General features: G+C 34.8%; 1 protein-coding gene across 2 annotated transcripts in view; it reads right to left on the bottom strand.

Moving 5' to 3' along the window:
• MAN2A1 (mannosidase alpha class 2A member 1) overlaps window positions 1–23,135 on the bottom strand; it is a 106,490-nt gene that overhangs the window by 18,669 nt on the left and 64,686 nt on the right. For both annotated transcript variants that reach the window (XM_041395889.1, XM_041395890.1), the window contains 7 exons: window positions 19,288–19,453; window positions 17,191–17,421; window positions 16,983–17,105; window positions 10,083–10,197; window positions 6,416–6,549; window positions 5,208–5,349; window positions 2,190–2,323 (listed from right to left, as the gene is read on the bottom strand). In XM_041395889.1, coding sequence (XP_041251823.1) covers window positions 2,190–2,323; window positions 5,208–5,349; window positions 6,416–6,549; window positions 10,083–10,197; window positions 16,983–17,105; window positions 17,191–17,421; window positions 19,288–19,453 — 1,045 coding nt within the window. The remainder of the gene's footprint in view (window positions 1–2,189; window positions 2,324–5,207; window positions 5,350–6,415; window positions 6,550–10,082; window positions 10,198–16,982; window positions 17,106–17,190; window positions 17,422–19,287; window positions 19,454–23,135) is intronic.

Here is a 23,135-nt window from a genome sequence, read left to right as displayed (position 1 = left end):
ATGACAACTACCTTCTGAGTAACTGGGCTAAAAAAAGTATGATTGCATGTCTAATAGAAAGAGAACTACCTTTACTTTAACACTGAAATAGTAACATGAATCAGAAAATGTTATGAATGTTCAGACACGTTTTGAAAAACAAAATTCTAGAACATTCTAAATATATGAAAGGGGAATTCCAGATACAACAACAGAAAGAAAATGCTTCCTTAAAACATCTTGTTTGGCTCCTGGGGCTTGTGTACATTGGATCAGCACCTCTTGGACTGTGCCTACTCCCCCACAGTTCTGATTCCACTTTCTGCGAAGTCCCTTTGAGAGTGTGTAAGAACCAATTGCCTTTAAAGTCCTCTGCAGCCATTTAAAACCATTATAAGCTCAGCATGAAGAGTTAGAGGGAACACAGGTTTCCAAAGCACCTCAGAAATTTTTGATTGCAGCAGGAAACCGCCCCTTCTCTCTGAAAGATTCTCAGTAACTTGTACAGAAATTTTCAAATCTGTAGGACAGATGATTTTAACAAAGAAAGGGAATTACACTGTTATTTTGCTGAGATGATACCTGACTTGTATCACAAACAAGTTGGACAAATATATGCCGAGACACATGTGAATACTGCACTAACTAGAAAATCCCTGTGTTGTTTAGGCTGCCTTTACTCTGAGGTAACTTTGAAATGTTTTCCAATGGAGTGGTTTGGTCTGAAGCAGCAGCTGTTCTGAAATTGAGCTTTTGGCCAGCCCCACTCAAGGAGGAACTGTGTTACCTTGCAAAGCAATCTCAGTGTGTGCAGACCACACACACTGAGATTATGCCTGTTCTGACACAAAAATAGACTGCATTGAGCAGGGAGTGGACTGGAAGAGTTCCAGAGGTGCCTGTTACTGAGTTGTTTTATGGTTCTACAGAAAGCACCAAGACTGCACACAATGTCACTATGAGAACTATGGCACCAACTGATTTGATCTGCTTCTGTTGTTTCAAATTATTTTCTAATGTAAACATAGATTTCCATGTCAAATAATTCTTACTTAGGTAAAAATTACCAGGTCCACATTCTATTTTAACACAAATTACCCTGGGTACTAAGGAATTTTTTGGTGGCAGTATAGACCCTCTGCAGGTTTCCTCTTGCAAAGGTGGAATAACCTATGCAATGCTTCTTGTTGTCACAGTCAGAATGCTGCTGACCTCAGGTTAGCTTGGGTAGCTGCACATGACACTGATAAATGCAGTTAATATGCAGCCTGCATTGTGCATGATGAGGAACTAGAAAATCATAATGACATGTACAACCTGAAAAAAAACCCAACTGTCAATCATTAAATGGTGAAAATTAACTTTAAGCTTGATATTATCATCCTCTCACAGTGGTTAATGATAGCCATTATAAAACAGAATTAATTCCAATTTATCTGCATATTCATTAGGAGCTTGGTATACAACTTCTCATCTTTAGCTATGCAATGGTTTTAAAATATACTCAGTGCTGTCATCATGATTCTACTGCCTCAGTATGAATATGTACTTCTGATTTTGTCCTTCTCAAAATTGTTTTTTAAAAAAGAGAGAAAATACAAAGAGCTGAAAGAAAATTGAGGTTATTCAAAAGACTAGGATACAAAAAGGCAAACTAAGATATGTGCAAATAAAAAAAAAAACCCACTTACAACAAAATAGTCTCAATTTCCCTAGAATCATAATGAAATCAAAAGGTTTTTATGTCTGGTGTCTAAATATTTCCATTTGAATCTTATTCTCTGAGAAAATTATGTTTTAAGAGGTTTTCTTTTTCTACCCATTCAACTGAAATTGTCAACCTTTGTTTAGACTCAGTTAACATTGTTAAGAAGCAGAACTCACACTAATTAGCAGCTTTTTAGAGGTTGTTCAGTAAAAAAGTAATTAAAAAAGAGACTTCCACAATGGTACTCCACTCATATGTTAAAGTGTGAGTGAGGAAGTAGGTACTGCAGGATTTATTTGAGGAATAGTGAGAGATGAAGTCTTTACAATCAGAATATGAAAGCAAGATGACAAAACTCCCTTGGAAACTACATTTCCTTAGTTCTACAGCTCACGGAATAATTTCTTAAATAATTTTTTTTTTTACTGACTTCTTTGCTGCTGCAACAGAAATTAATATTTACATCTTATTTGGCATAAAGTTTCCAGACAGTGAATCCTACCATATCTGTTCCATGTCTTCTTTCCAACAGCAGTCGGAAGACATTAGCTGTAATCTTGTTATCTTGAACACCTTGTCCAAGGCCACGGTTGTCATCCTGCATAAGCCGACGATCCATGATCACTTCCAGCTGACCTGAAAGAGCAACATGAGGATTACACTAGTATCAAGAATAGGTATGTGTTCCATTAAACATAAATAACCTGCCCTAAAATTTAACTTATTTTTAAAAAATCATAATATTTCTCTTGAGTTTGGAAGGGCTGATCACTATTGTTAGAGTTGATTATAAAAACAGTTAATACCACTGGACTGTGGCTGTTTATAGCCTTCAAAAAATTTGTCACAAGCCTTTCTGCAGAATGTCCAGCAATTTTTACTTTCAGAGTTTAAATAAAAGTTTAATATGAAAAATTATTACTACTGACTACTACTTGCAACAAGGATACTTGGCAATCAGACATCCAACATAAGAATCACTCCCAAGTATAAGAGACCTTCTGTAAAGGAAGTATCTTCACCTTGTACTCCATTCATTTGTTTCACATTTGAAGCCAGAAGGAATAAAAGGTATCAACAGGGGTATAGAAATACTCACGATCACTTCTTTCTTGTATGAATAACTTCACTTGTGGGACTAGGAAAGAACTTTGCACTGGATAAGCACTGAACATGAAATTCTGAGGTTTTTTCTGAACTGCAGCACGGCTACTCAAAATAACTCTTTAAGCATGATGTTAAATTACATGTAACCTGGACAATGAAGTTCATATTTTTTTCAAGTGTCTGTCTCCAGAAGGAAACCAGATTGGGGCACGTAATTAAGGCTGTTATGTTTTTTGCACAGTGAATCTTCAAACAAGTGTACATGTTTCCTAAATAAAACTGAGAGACTGAAGTGTTTGCATCCTGAAGAAGTTCACAATTTAAGCTTCTAGAAAAGGCTGCTTACTAAGGCAGTCTTTTTTATATTTCAGTGTTCTACAAATACCCAATTTTCTCAAATACTTATTCTTCCCTTCCCTCCAGTACAAACACATTTTGTTTATCCAGGACAGAAATCAGTGACAATGAGTAAGACAAAAACCCCCTATCTTTAACTAAGGTACTGTTCATGTAACTTTCAGATGGTGGGTTGTGCCTTGAGGCACACCTGTGTCTCACACACAGGCACACAGCTACTGAGATTTGCTTGCCTAAACTGTAAGATTTTTTAATTTTTTTCCATGATCCCTCTGAGCTCCTGAAAGACTTTCAGAAAAAATACCATGAAACATATGACACTCAGCAACCATTGAACCTTCAGCTTCAATTGTGTTCTTTTTTGAATCCAACATGCCTTCAGGACAAGGTAGCCAATTTAGTAATTTAATGAAATATTACTTAATGACAACAAATCAGATTAATTCATTCTCCTTTTTTTTCTTAGTGGGCACAGAGTAAATATTTGACATTGGTGTATCCTAAATTACATGATACAGTTTGTCAAGGAGTGAAACGGTCAAGAAATCAATGTCATGTTAGGTATGGGATACATCTGTTGCTCTTTTATTTAACTGGAGTAGGTGAAAAGCATATAATGTCATCTGAGAGATTTGAAACAAGTGCTCACAGAAGGCCAGTTCCCCCCTGATGCTTAACTGCAAAATGTTGAACAGTGCTACCCTTAACTTTACCAATTTGATGGCAGACAGTGGGAGTGTCTGTGGATTTAGATGGTGCATTATCTTGTGATGCAGAGACTAAGATTGTTAAAGAACAAATACAGACACTATTAGCAGGTAATACAGCCTTTGCAGACTAATTTAGTCTCTAATACCCATTTAATGAGTGCTTAACAACAGTGGTGGTGTCAAGGTCATTCACAGGATTAGGCCAATAGGAGTTGGGTTTCCAGCAAGGGAAGGCATGAAAAAAATGTGGTTTGGGTCTTGTATCTGGTAGACTTGGGAGAAAAGGCTGGTATTTTCCACCGTGATTTTAGTACAGCATCACTATATAGGTCAGTGTTAATTCCTTACCCTAAGGTGAATTAGGTTTGCTAATAGTCCCACCAATCCAGCATGGTATTCACCTTTTGTAATAACAGAGTATTTATGACATTCTTCTTAAAAGAAATTGTGAAGTAGGTTTTGGTGCAGTTTCTGATCAACTCTTTCTCTTCCGAGTATTCTTTCCATTCTTTTCCAAAACCGTATAAATTTAAACTGACAACATATATTATAGCAAGGAATTATACATATTAGTTATAAAATACCTTATTTTGCCCACTACCTCTAGCTTAATTTGAATACTGCCCCCATTCTGATAGAATGAATAACTGTCCTCTATTTCCAGTCCGCCAGGCCATTCATCATACCCTTTTCTGCTCCAAGGAGCAAGACAGTGTCTCTTTTGGAATTCTTAATATGACTTGATCTTTCTTGTCAACATATTCATCAGCTCTGTCAAACTAACCATTAAATTTGTGAGGTATCATTTTGCTTCAGAAGTACATTAACTCTTACCCAGGGTCATATTTATCTTTTATTTCACTAACAGTAATCTTCAAAACAGCTGCTCTTTTTTATACTTGAGAGGCAAGTTAGGCTATGCTGTATATACCTTAAGACTAGTGCTGTCTACACTAAAGAAAACAAACAGAACAAAAAACATGATCAGCATCCTTCTTAAGTCCTCTCCCTGGGCAGTATGAAAAAGAATAAACTCTTTAGTTCTGTTATTTCATTCCACCAGAATTCTTCAGTGAAAAATAGCTGGTTCTGACAATTTATTGCTCTTTCTTTTTTCCAATCTTTTTCCTCTGCCTCTAGTTTGAGAGAGATCTTTCATTGAAGATGACAGGATCTCATGTGGGATACATACTCTACTCTACATACATACTCTAAAACTTGTCAGAGTTGGAGAAGCTTATTTCCTCTCTTCAAATGCTTGTAGGTAAGTACAGTAATCTCTGAATGAACTATTTCAGAATATCACGAAGGAGAGACCTTTGTCATATCTTTCATCTTATATTTACCATTTTTCAAGCTTGCAACACCTAGAGACTGAGCTGAATGAAGTGTCAAACGAATGCCAACTTCTTGGATATAAGCCATGGTAGTCATAGGATAGATATTTGCTTGAAGAGGCAACTTGCTCATCGTCAGTCTAGGCTGGATCTGCAATATGAACACAAATTTCAAAAACATACATTCTTTTTATGCAATTAAATTTCAAAGACATTTTCAGACATTTTTCCCATGTGCTTTGGAAGAACAACCATCACAAAAGCATTCACTCAACTGTATTATTTAGCTTTTTTGAGATTTGTGGCCAAAATTACCACTTTGGAAATGGTAGCTTCAGTGAACTTTTAGATCAAAGAATATTAAAAAATTGTGCAGGATCATCAAGGGAACCTACAAAAAAGGAATCTATAAAAAGGAATAATCAAGTTATAAAACGAGAGAAAAAAATTTCTCCTTTAGAGAGCAAGCAATGAATAGATTTAAGGTAGGAGAAAAGGAATTGTTGGTTTATAATGGGCACTTATTGAAGTGCTGTTTAAATTCTTGAATGGTACATAACAAATGAGTAGCTGTATTAAAATTATTTTCACGTTTAAATATTCACTGTCTCCAGCAAATGCAGTAGTACCAGTAACTGGAAAATCAGTCATCTTTTTCTCAGGAGTCATGGTTTCCCTGTATTTGCAAAACTATAATAGCAAGAAAGGAAGGGTAAGGAAAAACAATTTTTCTCTCTTTTATGTGTGCTGCACAGTTCAAGTTAAGACAATAGCCCTTTCCTCAGATGGATTACCAATAGAAAAAGCATAATACATGAAAAATACATCATTTATTTCCAATACAGCAGCAAGCAGCTGTTCACTAGGTGTGGTCCTTATACACTGTGTTATCCAATGGGTTTTAACTAAACAAACAAAGCAGAGGAAAAGAAGTCAGGCATATATAAAATTAACTAAGTACATGGTGACTTGTCACAACTTGTTGCATTATAATTCTTCTCTTAAAAATAATTTAAAGGAATATTCAACAAACTTCTTAAAAGCACACAGTTACTTCTTAGTCTAGTCTACATCAAATTTTATAATAGGTATATTTTTAAAAAGCATTTCTCCTTTTAAATGATTAGTGCAGTTTAACACGTGAGTTTGTTTAATATAAGGTCTTTACATTTAGACAGTCAAAACCTAAGCTTTTACAATTAAAAGATGGTAATTACCTGATATCCATTAAGATCAGTATAGAATCTATTTTGACTGTTTATGTCGGATGAAATTCTCATTGCAAGTTCACGATTATATTCCCCTCTTATGTCCACAATATTGGAAACTTCAAGAGACTGACCTTCCAAACCTACATGAAAAAGATGCATTTAAAATCTCTAAAAGTGATTTCTACATGTATAAGAACGACTGTGCTCCCAGGACACAGTGATCTAGATTTTGTTTTTTCTTATACCTAATCAGACATTGACATTGGAAGACAGTTCAGTTACGTCACAGATGATATAGCAATATTTCTAATTTGCTACAAATTGAATTGACAGTATGAAAGAGAACACTGAAGAGGAACAGGAGCAATACATGGCAAGAACCACTGTGGGTTCCAGTAAACCAGTAGGGTACAGCACACAACTGTTAAGTGCTATCTTTAAATAAATATGCTAGAGCAAGACCTGGCTCCCCTTCACTCTTAAGCAGCTGTCCCCATTCCCAGACAAGAATGAAGTTACTAGATTCTTAATAGAACTATTCAACTGAGCAGCAAACTTTGAGCAGCTCCTTTAATCAAACCCCTATCTTCCTTAAGGACAGTGAATTAAGAAATTGGAACTGATACAATCACATGCAGGACACAAAACTTTGCTGACAGGGAAAAGGTTCATATTTATTAAAAGACGGATTAGGTGTCTGAAAATTCAGACAAGTTGTTCAGCGAGTTGGGTTTTTTCCCTACAGTGCCTTGTACTGAAAATTAATTACCTTTAATAATAACCTGACCTTTTCAAACAGTTCAAGTCACAGTCTGGAGTGGAATCATACCATCATTCAGCCTCACCACTTCTACCCTTTCTGTAGTCTAATGGGACTAATGATTGCAAAAAAAACTGCACCAAGCAGAACACAGATATATATTTGTTTCCCCATCTATTTTAAAATCTAAATGCCACCTGCAGAAGTACAGCAACTGTTCAAATGTTAACATTTACCAACGGTTATTAAACTTCAGTGCTAAACGAAAAATAATTCGTTCAGATAATTACTTCTATTTTCCCAAACCTAGTCTGGAAATTGCAGATTTATATGGTCCACTTTTGATGCTCCCAGTTATAGATTTTCCAAATATTTCAAGTATTTTTTCCAGATATTTAAAAGCATGAGTACGTTAAAGAATACACTAATTTAATTTAGACTGTCATAATTTTTGTACTGCATAATTTGAGAGTATACAAAAATAAAACTATGAAGAAATAAATTATGCAAGCTTCTGATAAAAAGATTAACAAAATCATGCTAATATCAAAAATAGATGCCAATGGCAGCAGAATTAAAAAATCACTTGGTCGTCAATTACTGAACAGAGCTGTCAACCCAGAGTATTTTCTGCCCAAAATCAACAGAATTTTAAAGCCAAAAGTGGTAAAAGCTATTTTCCCCAAAATTGCTGAAGATGTAGCAGTTGGGAGTACTATCTAACAGCTGGATTAGCCAAACAATCAGTCTTGCTACACCCTGGCAGGCAGGTAGGTTACAACAGGAGATGAGATCCTGATTTGAAATCAAAATGCATTTATACACATAGTGATTTTCCCACATGCTTTGTTACTGTACATATCTAGTAAGACTTCAAAATATCTTGTTTTAATTGAAGTAATGTTATATAAATAATTTCCCCTACAAAGCCAGAAATAGACCTCAGTAAAACAATGATGCAAAGCTATGAAATTTTAAACTTTGAAAAATAACACTTTAAGAAATTTAGATTAAAAAAAAAAAACACCAAGGAGCAAATAGACAATATTTAAAATATATTTTGCATCATTTTTCCTTGTCAAGTAGAAACATGGTACAGGACTTACCCATGTACACTTTACACTTGTAATGGCGTAAGTATTGAAACATTGTGATGAATTAAAAATTATCATAAAAACCAAAGGAAAAAAGTAGACAGTATACTCACAAGGAAAGATAAATTTAAGTGTTAGGAATTGGCAAGCAAGTGATTTTCACTGACAACTCATTTTCTGTGAACTGGAATACTTCTACCAGGTATTTAATCGCAAATTAAAGAAGAAGGAGTACTACAGAATAATCCACTTTAAAACAACAACCTCTTCCTACCAAAAAAAGAGAAAAGGCTCTTCAGGCTTTTTCCCTTGCTGAGAAATTTAATTCACTAAAACTCACACAGGAACGTAACTTTTTCTGCACATTCTTGGCAACCTGGTACCTCTTGACATCAAAGTATCTTTTTTCATATAAGATGATTTTAATAATTTGTCACATAAAACAAATATATATATATATATATATATATATATATATGTGTATGTCTTGAATATATGTTGTGTTTCCTTAGGATGTTCAGCAAAGAATGCAAACTCTTGGCTTGTGTTCCTAAGGAGTGTGAGCTAATGTTTGATCCAAAAATACTGTATCAGTGGGAATTGAATTCTGATGAGCTTTTGGCATATGTATCAACTCCAGCAACTTCACCCTTCAATGTACACATGTCACAAAAATGAAGCATCTGAATCAATTTTAGTTCTAGATTGAAATACACTAGAACTAAAATAGAACACAAAACAAACAAAAAATCAAACAGATGATGTCATTCCTATTTTTGAAACCTAAAAGAAAGAGAAGAGCAAGCAAGGCTTTCAAAGACTTATAACTTTGTTTTAGAAGTTGTTTAGGAAAAATAATCAAATATGATAGGATTTTAAAAAACATGAAGACAATTTTGACTCCTACAGTAAAGTCGGTAATACAAAACATGTAAGTTCCTTCAACTGAAAACATTAATCAGTGCTTCTTTATTTCAGAATAATTCCTGTAAATATAAATAATGAATGCATGTTTCTTAATTACAGAAAGATACACTTAAGCATGTTAACTTGAGCTTCCTTATGAAAATAATTGTATACAATCGCACCATGATTTCCTCCCTCTTTTATATTTTTCCATGGCCATTTCCATCAAGTTTTTCAGGGGCCAATTCCATCAGGAAAGGGTAGAGAGTTTCTAAAATTACTGTTTACTTGGAAATCAGTAGCTGAACAGTAGAGAAACAAGCAACTTAAAAAGAAAACTGAAGGAAACAAAGGAAAACTGGTATGATGTTATGTCCTAAGAGCCAAAAAGTTGATGTTGGTGCTGGTGCCTCTCAACAGATAGAGACAATTCTGTCATGAGCTCTCCCAAGCAGAAAAAGGACATACAAAGGGTGGTAATAAATAACTAAAGCCTAAAGTTGTGAAGTAAACCAGATTTCTCTATTAAGACGACTGATATACATTGTACTTCCATCAGTAAATGTGAAACTATGAAAGAAACTATGTTCCTACATTCTCTCTAAGATATTTCAATTTTTTTTTCTGATTTTCAAAATGTGTAGCTAGTTACAACATTCAGATGAGTCAGTAAAGTCTGGAGACGTATTTCCAACAAATCTGTTGATTTTAATATACCAGCTTAATGACTAGCACGACACTCAGAGAGAAATCACAGTGCACAGTGCAAAGTGTATTGGAGTCAATACAACCTGAGTCTCATGAACTCTGCACTAGTACAGAGATGCATTTACACATTAAAAAGGCAGGTAGGATCCAAGATCACTGTGATGTAAAATGACTGCCAAGAGAGACAGAATTTCACAATTCTTACCCTGGACTTTATACAGCCGCATGGTATGTGTCACGTGGTGAAAAAAACAAACAACTTCTGAGAAAATTGTTCCATGAGCAACTCTAATGGTAGGTGGGTCTGTAAAAATATAAGGCTACAAAAATAAAACAAAGTCAGAGTGAGTAGTTTGGAAATTTTTCATAAATGTAGTGTCAATAAATTAAAGTATTTAATAAATATTAAAATAGTGGGTTTTTAAACCATTCTAGATCTAAAACACTGGAGATTAAAATTTACTCCTAATCTGAAATTCAGCAACTTCTCTTCAGAGTCCTATATTCTTTTCAGCTAAAATTAGTTAAGTCTCATTACACATCTCACAAGTATTTTATGAGGATTAAGTGATATAAAGTTTATAGACAAGGACATGAATGTATCGTTATTGCATCTGGATTGAGCTCTTTTGCTAGAAAAATTGTAACTGCTAACCACTAATTAAATACTGTACTTTCAAGATTTGGTGCATGTGGTTTGACTACCTCCATCAGTGGTACACACTGCACAAGGAAGCTTCCCCTACTCTGCTGTGTAGATCAGTTTGCACATCCTTTGGAAAGAGAAGCGAAAGCTTTTTCTCCATCAGAAGCAGACACAGTTGTTGCCAGTGAACTCTCTGGAATGCAGGGTAGGGCTGGAAATCATTATGAAATATCAATAAGGACAATGGCTTACTACTCATGGCTCCCACAGACTAGGGCAAATTTTGCATATTCACAGTCAAACCAAAGAGATGAAGAAAACTATCTTTCCACGTAGTCACAGTGTTTAGTCTTGGCTAGGCAGTGACTTTTTTAAAAAAAAGACATTGATCCCACACTAAATTGTGTGCACCAAATGGAAATAAATGGATGGCTGCAAAGGTAAAATTAATTAAATACTGAGAGTGTACAAGCCAAAAATGAAAACACAACATATGCAACTACTTCAATAGGGAAACAGCTGTAAATAAAGACTTCACTCACAAAAAACTTATCCTAAATGCTTGAAAAACACATTATTCACAGGGATCTAGGCAGAAAGCTTTCAGAGGGTGGCTGTCTTACTTCTGTATATAGCAAGGCCATAAGGACAGAGCATGGTCTTTCTTGAAGCAATGACACCAAAGCACAAATGCATCTTGAGGAAGAGCAGAGATCAAGCTCACATATATACAGACAAAACACACTAGAGAAGAGCAAGAACAGGTAAATACCCAATATTCTTTGAGCATATAACCGTATGTATAACAGAAAAGATTTCAAGAAGTGTTGTATAAAAGAAAAAACTGAAAGGGGTTTTCACAGGCAAAAAGCCTGCCTTTTCTATTCACATACTTATTCTTACAGCTTCAGAATACTCTTTAATAAAAGCTTTGCCAGAGCTACAAGAGGCAACTCTGCAGTTATCAGCTACAGGCTTATTTTGTACAGGAGTTGGGAAGGGAAATCACAGTTACTTATGCTTTGATAAGATTGTTTGGTTTAGGGAGAAAAGGCTTTTTCCTACAGAAAATCTTATCCAGTTAACCAATAAAAAACCTCAAAATAGTGCTTTAGAGTTCTTGATAATCTACATGAAAAAATTATGGAATACTTCCATAGGATCTCATCTTGTCAATAAGACAGACAGACAAAGGTTATCCGTTATGCAAAATCCATTTGCTAGGTGAGAAATACAGAAGGAATATGGTGTTCAGGGTGCATATTAGACAGATGAGCTAATACACTGAGGTAAAAGAAATTTGAAGACCAGACCGTAGGTTAGAACCTCTTATTTCCATGAAAAACTAACAATATCTGTAACTGTAGTCTCTTCTGGCAGAAGAGACTGATATTTGCTTTTCTATCACATATAGGCAGAGAAGACAAACTAATTTGATCGGTGACTACCTGGCTTCCAGAAGTTAGAAATCCCACAGAGGAGGAACAGGATGACCAAACAAATGGTGGAGTAACCAAACCCTTCAAAATCCTCCCTGCAGGACAAAGCTCAATGAAGATACTCAAGCTAGCAAAGACAGACTGAAACAGCACCTAAAGGAACTCTCAGAAAAGGACCTGAGAAACCTGAGGTCATCAGGACAAGACCTGTGACCTAGGAGAATGTCACTTACATAGACAGCAGACTGCCAAATATATTCTGTTATCAAAGTAACACAGATCTTATGGTCTTGTGTTGTTTGTAAGAGCATTTCTTGCTCCGCTCTTACTGGAGCTAGCCAGCAAAATGGAGAGATACTGGGTGAGTGACAGGAATACAAAAGACTGTGCACTTATTAGAAAAAAAATACCAGAAGTAATTTCAAAAAATAAAAATTAAAAAAAAAAAAAAAAAACTAAACCCATTTGCAGGAACTCTTTTCCATTGAGATTTTTAGTACAAAACAAGAGTATGATATAGACAACAGCTATCAAAATACACAGAAAGCTGAAATGAGATGGATATATCAGCTCTCAGATTCTGGGATATTGCCACAAATATTCAATTCACACACCTTAGGCTCCAGGCTGCACACGTAGCCAAATCAGCTCCTCTTCTGAAGATAAATGTAACTTATTACAGACCGCTCCAAACTAAACAGAAAGATGGGCTGATGAAAAAGGGTCTGTTATTTTGCAGATATTGCCTGAAACGAATCAATTTTTAAAAAATATTTTTTCTTAATTTTGCTAGGACATGCAAGCCTTCAATTCAGTCACAGTGCTACAAAAGGCACAAAAGAGGAAGGTGGCTTACAAATGCAATCGTGAAGTTTTGGGGATCAGACAAGTTCTTTCTTACAGAAAGAGCGGTAATATGATGTATACTCAAGTTCTCAAGGATGACTTATGTTCCCTGATTATTGGGCAAGCAGGAAAAACGAAGTAAAAACATGGCAGTGATAGAACAGGGCAGCCTTCAAATTCACATTTAGTGCTTAGAAAAGCACTAATCCTAGAACTTGATTTATTGATGGTTACCAGGAGAAATACCGGGAGTTCAGAACCTATCAAGAGATAATTGCCCACCAAAAACATTTGAATCAACCAGGCTTTCGCTTTCACACAGGAAAACATCTTTATGCATTGAATATGCAGTTATTCTAGTATCATTGTAAAGATCCTTGGTGAGATGCACAGGTCTGTGAAAGGATCCTGGTCCCGGATCTGAAATACAAAGGTACTTCTGATGTGGAAGTCTAAGACAATGTGGCAAGAACAAACAATGATATTTGCAAAACTGATTTGACAAAACCCTTGTCTCAATTCGGTGTTAAGTCTGCTTTGTAAACAAGCATGGACTAAAGGACCTTCCAGCATGAAGTAATCTGTAATTACTCACACCTTGAACTGGAATAAAAATATGTTGCTTTCATATCCAGTGGCTAGTCTGAAGACGCCCCTTTCTAAAGAGTTAAAATAAATAGCTGCTGTAATGTCTGTTCCCCTCAGCTCGAGTGGAATGAATTCCATTGTACAAGATCCAGCAGCCTAGTGAGGCAGCTTCTATTGAGCCTGGAAATCAGTATTTTTCAGAAACAGGCCAACAGAACTATGGGTCAAAGGGTTCAGAAATCATCTTTCTGTACTCCTGTTCAAGAGAAATAAGACAATCTTTTTTTGGAAAGATAGTGGGCAGGAGGTCTGGGGAGAAGCTAGCTAGGAATTTTAAGGGAAAATACTTGGAACAAAATAATACCTCATGAACCCCTACAGTACATTAAAATACTTAACATCAAAACAGGTGCCCAAGGGTGTAAATAACTGGAGATACACCTTCACCAAAATATTTACTGGCTTGTATAGAAAATTGCATGGTATATTGCAGCCTGGAGGCAGAAAGCATGGGCAATTAACTTTTCCCCTTGTGGACAAGTAAAGCACTCCTAACCATTTTAGTCTGCCCAGGAAAGTAGTAGTGCAGCACACTGCTGGTCTGCGTGCCAAAAAAACTATGCCCAGGGGAAAGTTTTCAACCACACATGAGATGTTCTGGATTGGTCTAAAATTTTAAAAGAGAAAAATCACAAGACACAGCCTGCAGGAAAAGGTGTTTCTGTAATCTGCAATAGCAGATTGCCCGTTCTTTGGCAAGGTTTGAGGTTAGACTGAGATAATATCATGTATTTCAACTCTAGCACTAGACATCCTGCAAGGGAAAAAATGAATCTGTTTTCTTATATATTCTGTTAGTACATAAGTACCTGTGGGAACTAGTACATACACAGAATCACAGAACCAGCTGCCTGAGGGCGAATAAAAATTTCCTAGTCTGAGTGTTCCAAAACCATCATTTTGATACTGAAAACTATTATTTATAAAACAAAAAAATCAACTATTCACATTGATCCCACAAACACTTAGCATCTATGCTTTGGAAAAAACTGCTTTGCTCTATTCCCTATTGATAACAAGCAGGGCTAGTAAGAAGTCATCACATATTGACTTGTCTTGAATATACAGAAGAAAATACAGACATTTAACTGTTTCAAAGTTTGAATACTGTGGGGTTTTTTCCCACTGATCTAGAAAAAATGAGTTCGACATTCTTCACAAAATCACAGTGAGTGTGTTAAAAAACATGTTTTGTCTTCATGAACAGGACATTTTATTTATATTAATTGTGAGGCCCAAGGAAATCCCTTCCTTCCAAACTTCATTAACACTGTCAATCAGTCAAACACTGCACTGACATTTAAAAAAATTAAGATGCTTCCTTTTTCCCTTGCTTTTTTTCCTTGCTTTCTGTTTTGATTTTGCAGGAAAAACAAAGGCATGGTAGGGGAACTGTCCTATCTCTCTAGACCTGCAGGATGGAGCCCCCACTCTGTGCCTCTGTTCTGGACTTTGCACTGTTGTAGTTCAGCACTGTGGCTAGACAAATGATTAAAACAGACAAAGCAAAATAATTTCTGAGTATTGCAGAACTGAAAATAAAGTAACCAAAAGACTTACCAAACATAAAACTAATCAGTTAACAAAGGCAAAGAAAACATATAACTCTACTCATACCAAAGGAAAATAGTCCAATATAAAAAGCAATTATTCTTTGAAAATTTTGCTGTAAAACATAGGGTAAAGGAGGTAAGAAAAAAATCAAAACAACAAAACACCTAGCCAAAAATCAAGAAAACTGCCTGCCATCTATCCTATTGCCAATTCACACAAGGACTTAGAAAGTTAGTCAGTCTGCATTACAGTACGAACCCTGAACAGATGGCATTTCTTTTAAGACAGAAAGCATTAGCTCAAACTGGTTTTGAAACTACTATAGAATTACTGTGTTATTCCCAGTGGGACAATTTAATTAGTGTTATTAAAATGCAAGCCAAATGAGCCTTATGGTGAAGCAAAATATTAATGAAGCAGAATTTTCAGAAGTGTAACAATTTCATTTTTATTGTATAAAATGTTACAAAAGTCGAACAGCACCCTTTTAATGTTAACTTAAAATGTAGTTTAATTTCATTTTTCTTTTCTAATTGTGCTTGCAGACATGTGACAGACTCTCTTCTGTTTAAACCACACCATTTTGCTGCCTCAATTTGTCAAGAATATTTTCATAAAGCGAATTACTTAAACGTATAGTTAAAATTATGTAACTGCTAGTGATTATTTTTAAAAGCAAAATGAATTAGAAAATAAAATTAAATTAGTTAAAGTGTGACCATGCAGATAGTGAAAGGTAAAAATTAAAAACCCTAAGTGATATTGTTCAAGTATTCACAGATAAAAACACAGTAAAATGAAGAAATACGAAATGGCACATAAAATGAAGGATAAGGAAACCCTGATGAATGTATCTGAAGTAAATTATTATGGGACTAAATATACTAAGTAGTTCAAACCTGTCAAATCACCAGCCTCAAAAGATGTGCTTCTAGGAAAGACTGCTAAAAGAAAAGGAAACTGTTCTGTTTCCTTCCAGACTGATTTACACAGATAAAAGAGGGAAATAGGAAATGAAAAAAGAAAACAGAAAGAAAGAAAGCCAAACACCTTTCCCTCCCACCAAAAAGCAGAATGATTACTCTTGTATATTTCCTAAAATGGTAAGCATAGAGCTCATCATTTGCCTTATGTATGTAACTTGAATTTTCACAAGAGAAACTCAGAGGAAATATGTTGCCAACTAGCTAGCTTCATAAATGTTCATTATTTCATCTTTTGCTTTCTGAAATACCACCCTTCCAGTTCCAAAAGGGAAGTAGTAGACTCCATATGGTAATGAAGTCACTGTAAGAATGCTGCCATTTCCCAATTTCCAATTTGAAAACTAATAGGAGTATGCTGTTGCTATCCAAAAATTACACAGCTAAAAATACAGATAACCCTAGAGAACTTAATAAGAACAGCTTCTTACTACACAGTCTTTATATTCATCAATTGGGACTCAGTATCTTAATTACTATATTAAACTAAGTATGCAAATATCAGCTTAAAAAGTAGCTCTGAACCAGAAGTAACACATTCACAATTAAAAAAACAAAAAAGAAAAACAACAAAAACAAACAAACAACAAAAAAAAAAAAAAAAACCACACAACAAAAAAACCAGACAAGTGAAGATGTAGAAATGAATCAGTACACATTTTCATCATAGAAAGTAAAAATTAACTTATTTCATCGATAATAAATGGCCACATTCCACTGGATTTCTGGCAAGGATCGCATCTTAATTTTTTGGGGGCAAATCATAAATATTCTCTAGATTTTCACATTTTCAAATTTCTATTGAATTTTACTATGATGTAGGGTTAGGAAGTATGAACTTCTGCCAATCATTTCAATAGCCCATGTCAATATGCCTAGCCACACAGCTTTTATTTCAGTTTTGGGGACAACTAGCTCTTCCAATCTGTATTTGCCAAACACTTTAAGTTACTTCAAGATTAGAATTTCTTTGCAAACAGAAAGTTTACCTTGGCATCTCCATCTGGTAAGAAGAGATAAGCTCCACTTTTATCTCGGTTACTGGTAGTTCCATACCAAGCAAACTCAACCTTCATTTGATGATTTTTACCATCTTCCTTGCTGTTTATTTTCTAAAAGGACAGAGATTCACGTCAGGTTTCCATAAAGCACAGCACAAAAAAGTAAAATAGTGTTTTGAAATAAAATATAACATACCTCTAGTAATCCAGACATTCCAGAAAACCATAGCTTCATGTATGCATTTTCCAAGATTATATTATCCACAGCATGCTGCATCTCTTTTATCTTGAAAACTCTATCTGGCTTCTCCTGTCTGCTATTCCTTACATATATGTTATAGTCAGCTAAAACTGCTTCTGAACTCTCATCCTCCAGAAGCTGGTAAACTCCAATCCCAAGAGGTGGCAGATGTGCCACAAAAGACACCTGTTGGGAGCAAATAAGTAGCCGTTACTAAAACTAGCAGAATATCAACTTTTTATATAAACATAAATGTTCAGAGCAACTAGTTTTGCTTGAATAATTTTAGGATGGCTGAGTTTTCCCATAGTCCATAAAAAATATAAAGAGTTAACAAACAAAAATATCTGCATGACTAATATGCCTAGCATCAAGATTACCATTATACTAATGCAATTACACTTTTTAATCTTTTTAAGAATGTTAGTTGTGATATGCAGTATTGAGTATTTTTGCTTTTCATTGAAGATGCATGTATACTGGATCAAGTGCACACAGACTCTACTTATCTATTGATTTTGAAATTTAAATTTAAAAATGCATTAATTTAAATAACTAAGTTTAAAGCAAGTGTCTCATTTGCAGTCTCTTTCTTTAGGAGCTATAATCTGCATAGAAGAGTAGTATACAAGGTACATCTCCAATGCAACTTTTTTAGAATTTGAAGTCTAGACAAGTAATTTCACTTCCCGTTCTTCAAGTAATGTAAGTACTAATTATTGTGCTGGTTTTGGCTAGGATAAACTTCTTTATAGCAGCACTTTTTGTGCTTGGTTTCAGTATTAACCACTTTGATAACACAGGGATAAATATCTCAGCTAGAGCATCAGGGCCCTTTCTGCTGCTCCACCAAAGAGGAGGCTGGGGGTGCAGAAGGAGGTGGGAGGGGACACATCCAGGACAGCTGACCAGAGATATTCCAGACCATGTGACATGATGCTCAGCAATAAAAACTGTGAGAAGAAAAAGGAAGGGGGGATGTTTGGAGTGATGGTGCTTGTCTTCCCAAGTCACTGTTCCATTTGATGGAGCCCTGCTCTGCTGACAATGGCTGAGCACCTCCCCAGCCTTGGGACACAGTGAATTAATTCCTTGTTTAGCTTTGCTTGTGTGCACAGCTTCAGCTTCACCCACGAGCTTTCTCACCATTACCCATCCAATTTTTATCTCCACCCCACTGGGTCAGTCAGTGAGTGACCAAGTGCTTACTTAGCAAGGTTTAACCACAATATTATCTCTTTGGAACACAACTGAGAGACAGTTATTGAATTAGCTTCACAGAAATATTATTCTGAACAAAGCTCCTATGTCAAAAGGAATCAAAACACAAGCTGAAAGCAATACAGTGTTACTATTGCAGTCATACACCATTACAGTTTCATTAAAAATTTAATGATATAAATTTCTGATGTGTGATGTGATCATTGAGGACAATCTTCTACAATGATGTACAACGCAAAAACTCTTAGGAATTCTTTGTTTCAAACAAAAAAACAAAAAGTGGGCTTGAAGATGTCTGTCCAGCTTAAGTATTTGGAAGGGAAGAGGACATCTAAATGTAAACGCTGAAGCCATTTCATGTACAAGACCTTCCAGCTGAAGTGCTTGAGAACATACAGAAGTGTGTCTCTGTGTGTACAGATAGTCACTTAAAGGAAGAAGCAGCTCAATTGATAAAGTGAGGGAAAAAAACACACATCCAGTATTTTCCAGTCACGCAGCTGAAACTGATCCTTTAAATGTAGTAAATTACATCACAGAAGTTTAACAGCTTATCAGTTTAAGAAACATTAAGGCTAAACACATGCATGTTGAGTTTTAGGTTTTTGTTTGTTGTTTTTTTGTTGTTTTTGTGTTGTTTTGGGTTTTTTTTGTTTTGTTTTGGGTTTTATTTGGTCTTTTGTTTTTTACTTAAAGTGACTGAATTAATAGTATTGTCTACAGAGAACAGAATTGCCAGTATATGAAGTACACTTTCCATTTTCTTCAACTATGAAGCTACACTATCTATCAAAAAACATATTTTAATGCTTTTTACTTAAAGTGGAGTACCTGATAAGCTTCATGTGATACTGTAGTTGCTCCATCCCAAACAGCACTAATCTGGACAGTAACAGGTTTTCCCAAAGGAGACAGTAATTTGACTCTGGGTGAATTCACATTGATGGAAACCACTGAAAATCGCTCCTGTTCTGTCGGATTATGTATCAAAAGGTATCTGAAAAAAAACATATTTACTAAATTATCTTTTGGCAATCAAGCTTCCTCCTTCAGATTTAATGTTACGCACATAAATTTTACACACAGAGGATTAAACCAACATTAGAACAACAGGTACGTACCACAACAAATAAATATACAAAACATGACCAAGAAACGATGGATATTTAACATCAATTATTTGCAGATCTTCTTTTCTTAATGCTATTATTGTCCAAGAAATTTTGAAAATCCCTTACAGAAAATACAACTATTTCCCATTATAATTGCTAAAGAATTTCTATTAACAGTTGCAAGCACAATCAAGATAATTAAGGGCATTTCAAACGTATTTTTCAGGCTGAACTATCAAATTTTCATCCACAATTGCCTCTTTTTAACACAGCTTAGAAAAAATGAGGGAAGAAAACTGGCTCTACATATATATATTCACTAAAGGAACCAGTTTCTTTCTCCTATAAGGAAAAGCACAAAATTATTTAAATTATAATTTAGCATCATTCACTATGGCAACTGCTTCCATATCTTCTTAATAGGTACTTATGGAATAACTAATTTTTTCCATAGCCTTCCATTTGAACACAGATTATGCTATTAACCAAAAGAATCAGCCCTGAGCTGAAGACTGACTTTATTAGCCTATATATATTTTTTATTATTATTACAGATTTATGTATTGTAAGGTATATAAAAACAGAACTATAATAGAACATTTGTGGTTCATGCATCTGTAGGACTATCATTGTACTTCTTGTCTTTTCACTGACAAGCTCAAAGACTGCAGTATTTACAGCTGTTTCCTGAAGTTTCCCTCTGTTTGTGTCATCCTTTAGAAGGATTTTACAACAAAAACTGTTCTTGCCAAAACTTCTGGTGTCTTCTTAACTGTATACAACAGAACCAATACTCTATCTTCAACCTCCTTAACACCCCCCACTGTAAAGCAGTTTACTCCTTCATGGGATCTGATCATACATCCCATGAGATCCATTTCTTACTTATCCAATCACTCCTTCTGTATTTATTCTAAGTAGATTCTCCTTCTTCTCACCTCTATGCAGATTCTTCAGGGTTTTGTCCATGGTTTTATTTCTTTTGCTTTCACATCTTAAACATCAAATTCAATTACCCCCTTCACAGACCAAACCATTTCACCTAGAATTGTCTCCATCCATCCAATCTACAAATCTCTTTCAGAATCCTGACCAGGCCATCATTTCCCCCTTATCTTCTTACTGGCTTCCTCGGTTTGCCTGCATCAAACTTGGCTAGTAAATTTCCCAGCACTTCACTGCTACCCTATTACCTCACAATCAGCATGAAATGAAAGGTCAACTCCAGCTTCTCATTAGTTGAATAAACAAAATCAGAGGCTTTATTAGCTTTTTATATCAAGAACTTTTTGATTACTTGCCATACATCAAATGAGCTTCCCATAAAAAAAAAAATTTTCCTTTTAACTCCTTAAATTCCTGCACTGCCGTATTGTTTAAATCATGACTTCTAAGTACACCAATAATTTTCAATGTGCATTTGTGATCACAACCAAAAATGCTTCTGGATGCTTTTTTTTGCCCTGTTTCATGCTGAAGACTCCTAGATTACTAGACAATATAATAGTTACCCATATTCTGGATTAGCTTTCAGAGTCTTTAAGAACTTGTGCAAGACTTTCTGAGAACGTCCCCTAGACTTGGGTAGGGCAATTTACATTTCTGCTTCTTTCAGAGAAGCTGTCTTCTTTCAGAGAAAGATTTTAATTTAAATGTTTTGGTTAACCTCAATAGGTGTTTTTGTTGGTTTGTTTTAGGTTTTTTTAAAAATTACATTCATGGAATAAAAAAACATAGCTAAACCAACCCTCTTCTCAGTCTCAACCCATTACAAATTAGGAAGAGAGTAGAAATTATATCAATTTTTTTTAAGAACTCCTCATGTACTGTGAAAGAAGACTGTTAAGAACTCTGTCAGAAACAATACAGATTGAGAGATGATTGAACACCAAAGCTCAAAATAAATCCTCTTTCTCATCCATCAACAGAATACCACATCTTTTTTCCTTTATTCTTCTTATACAATTGAATTCCTCAACTCTTATGCCTCCAAGTAAAAGGACACCTTATGCATATAATATTTTTTTCAGTAATGTTGCAAATCCTCATTAAATTTAAATTATCTGCCAAGCAAAGAACATATTAGTGCAAAAAATATTTCCAGAAACTTCATCTTCCCATAGCTACAAATATATTTCACAACTTTAATTAGTTGTATGACAAATTTACCTGTAACAAAAGGTAAAGGTAAACATAACCTTCAGTCTTATAAACTGTCATATTATTATTATATTTCATCAGGCTTTTTTTTTTTAATCGTATTTGGATTAAACAAATCTATTGTTGTATCAAAATATATACATTTTTTAACTTCTTGCATCAATGTATTTTAAGTTCATTGTGTGTGTGTAGAGTAATAAGACAGAGGAGGCTAGCAATGACAGGGCAGATTTTCAGCACCTAAAATGCAGGAGTTTTGATGAGGCAAAATTTTGTTTCGACATACTATTTCAGGAGGACTGTAGTAGTTATACAAAGCAAGACATAATTCTTGTGCATACACAAAAGCACTCACTAATCTAATTAAATCACATGACTTCTGATATACCACTCAACTCCACCCTTAAATAATATCCCACTATAAAAACTGTAGATTTTATTTGAAAAAAAAATAGCTACACCTCACTTAAGCTGTATCATTGCAAACACTGTCACACAAAAAGCTGTGTACAATTGCTTAATGCACTGTGGTTGTATTACAGAGAGAAGCAACCTGATAATATTTAAAGGTTTTCTATTCCTTATCTTAAGGTAAAAACATGAATATTACTGTCTTTCAAAAAAAATCAAGCAAATATTTTCTTTTCATTATTCAGGTCACTGGTCTTTGGCAACAACACCAATAAAACTGTTGAAGTTTACATCTTTCATTCAGTTAAAGAGTGAAAGGTTTTAATGGTTATTGGCAAAATGAATATGAAAAATTTTATCTGAAATATTTTACTTTAGAGGCACCATTATGGCTAAAAGTCAGCCATAATTTATTTTATTTATTCAATAAATCTAAGAATGATAAAACTATGTTAAAATAAACTGCATTTATACAAAAACCATGACTAAACCACTCACATGGAGACCACATATTTCACCTCTGCACTGGGAGCAGAGTTAATTGCTCCCAGTCCATTCAAAAAAGAGAAGTTATTGTAGATCTGAGCTCTTAATCCTAAATTGGATGCATCACAAATATTTGAAATTTAAGAACAGCAAATCCTGACACCTTTTCAGACACTTTTGGAAAGACATACCTTGAATTCTTTTACCCCATACTTTTTTGCATCTCTGAAATTCAAAACAGGTATCTTTTATTCATACAAGTATGAGCACTTTCCCTAGATAATCTACTATTAATAACATTAATAAACTCTATTAAATGTATACATAAAAAAATATTTTGACCAGTCTTTCCTGTAGTAGAAGATTTAACTCATTGTGGAACGCTTTCAGCAAGAGCTGGAACACACCCCTCCCTTCCTACCCCACAGCTTCTTCAAATACTTTCATTATTAAATTAAGAAAATATGTAAACTGCTGTAGCTTTATTTACAGACAAAAATATGTATAAAG

The sequence above is a fragment of the Onychostruthus taczanowskii genome, unplaced genomic scaffold, assembly GCF_017590055.1.
Source record: "Onychostruthus taczanowskii isolate IOZ18803 unplaced genomic scaffold, ASM1759005v1 scaffold120, whole genome shotgun sequence".
Lineage (NCBI taxonomy): Eukaryota > Metazoa > Chordata > Aves > Passeriformes > Passeridae > Onychostruthus > Onychostruthus taczanowskii.
Note: the sequence above shows the minus strand (reverse complement) of the source record. Positions and strands in the feature narration are given on the sequence as shown.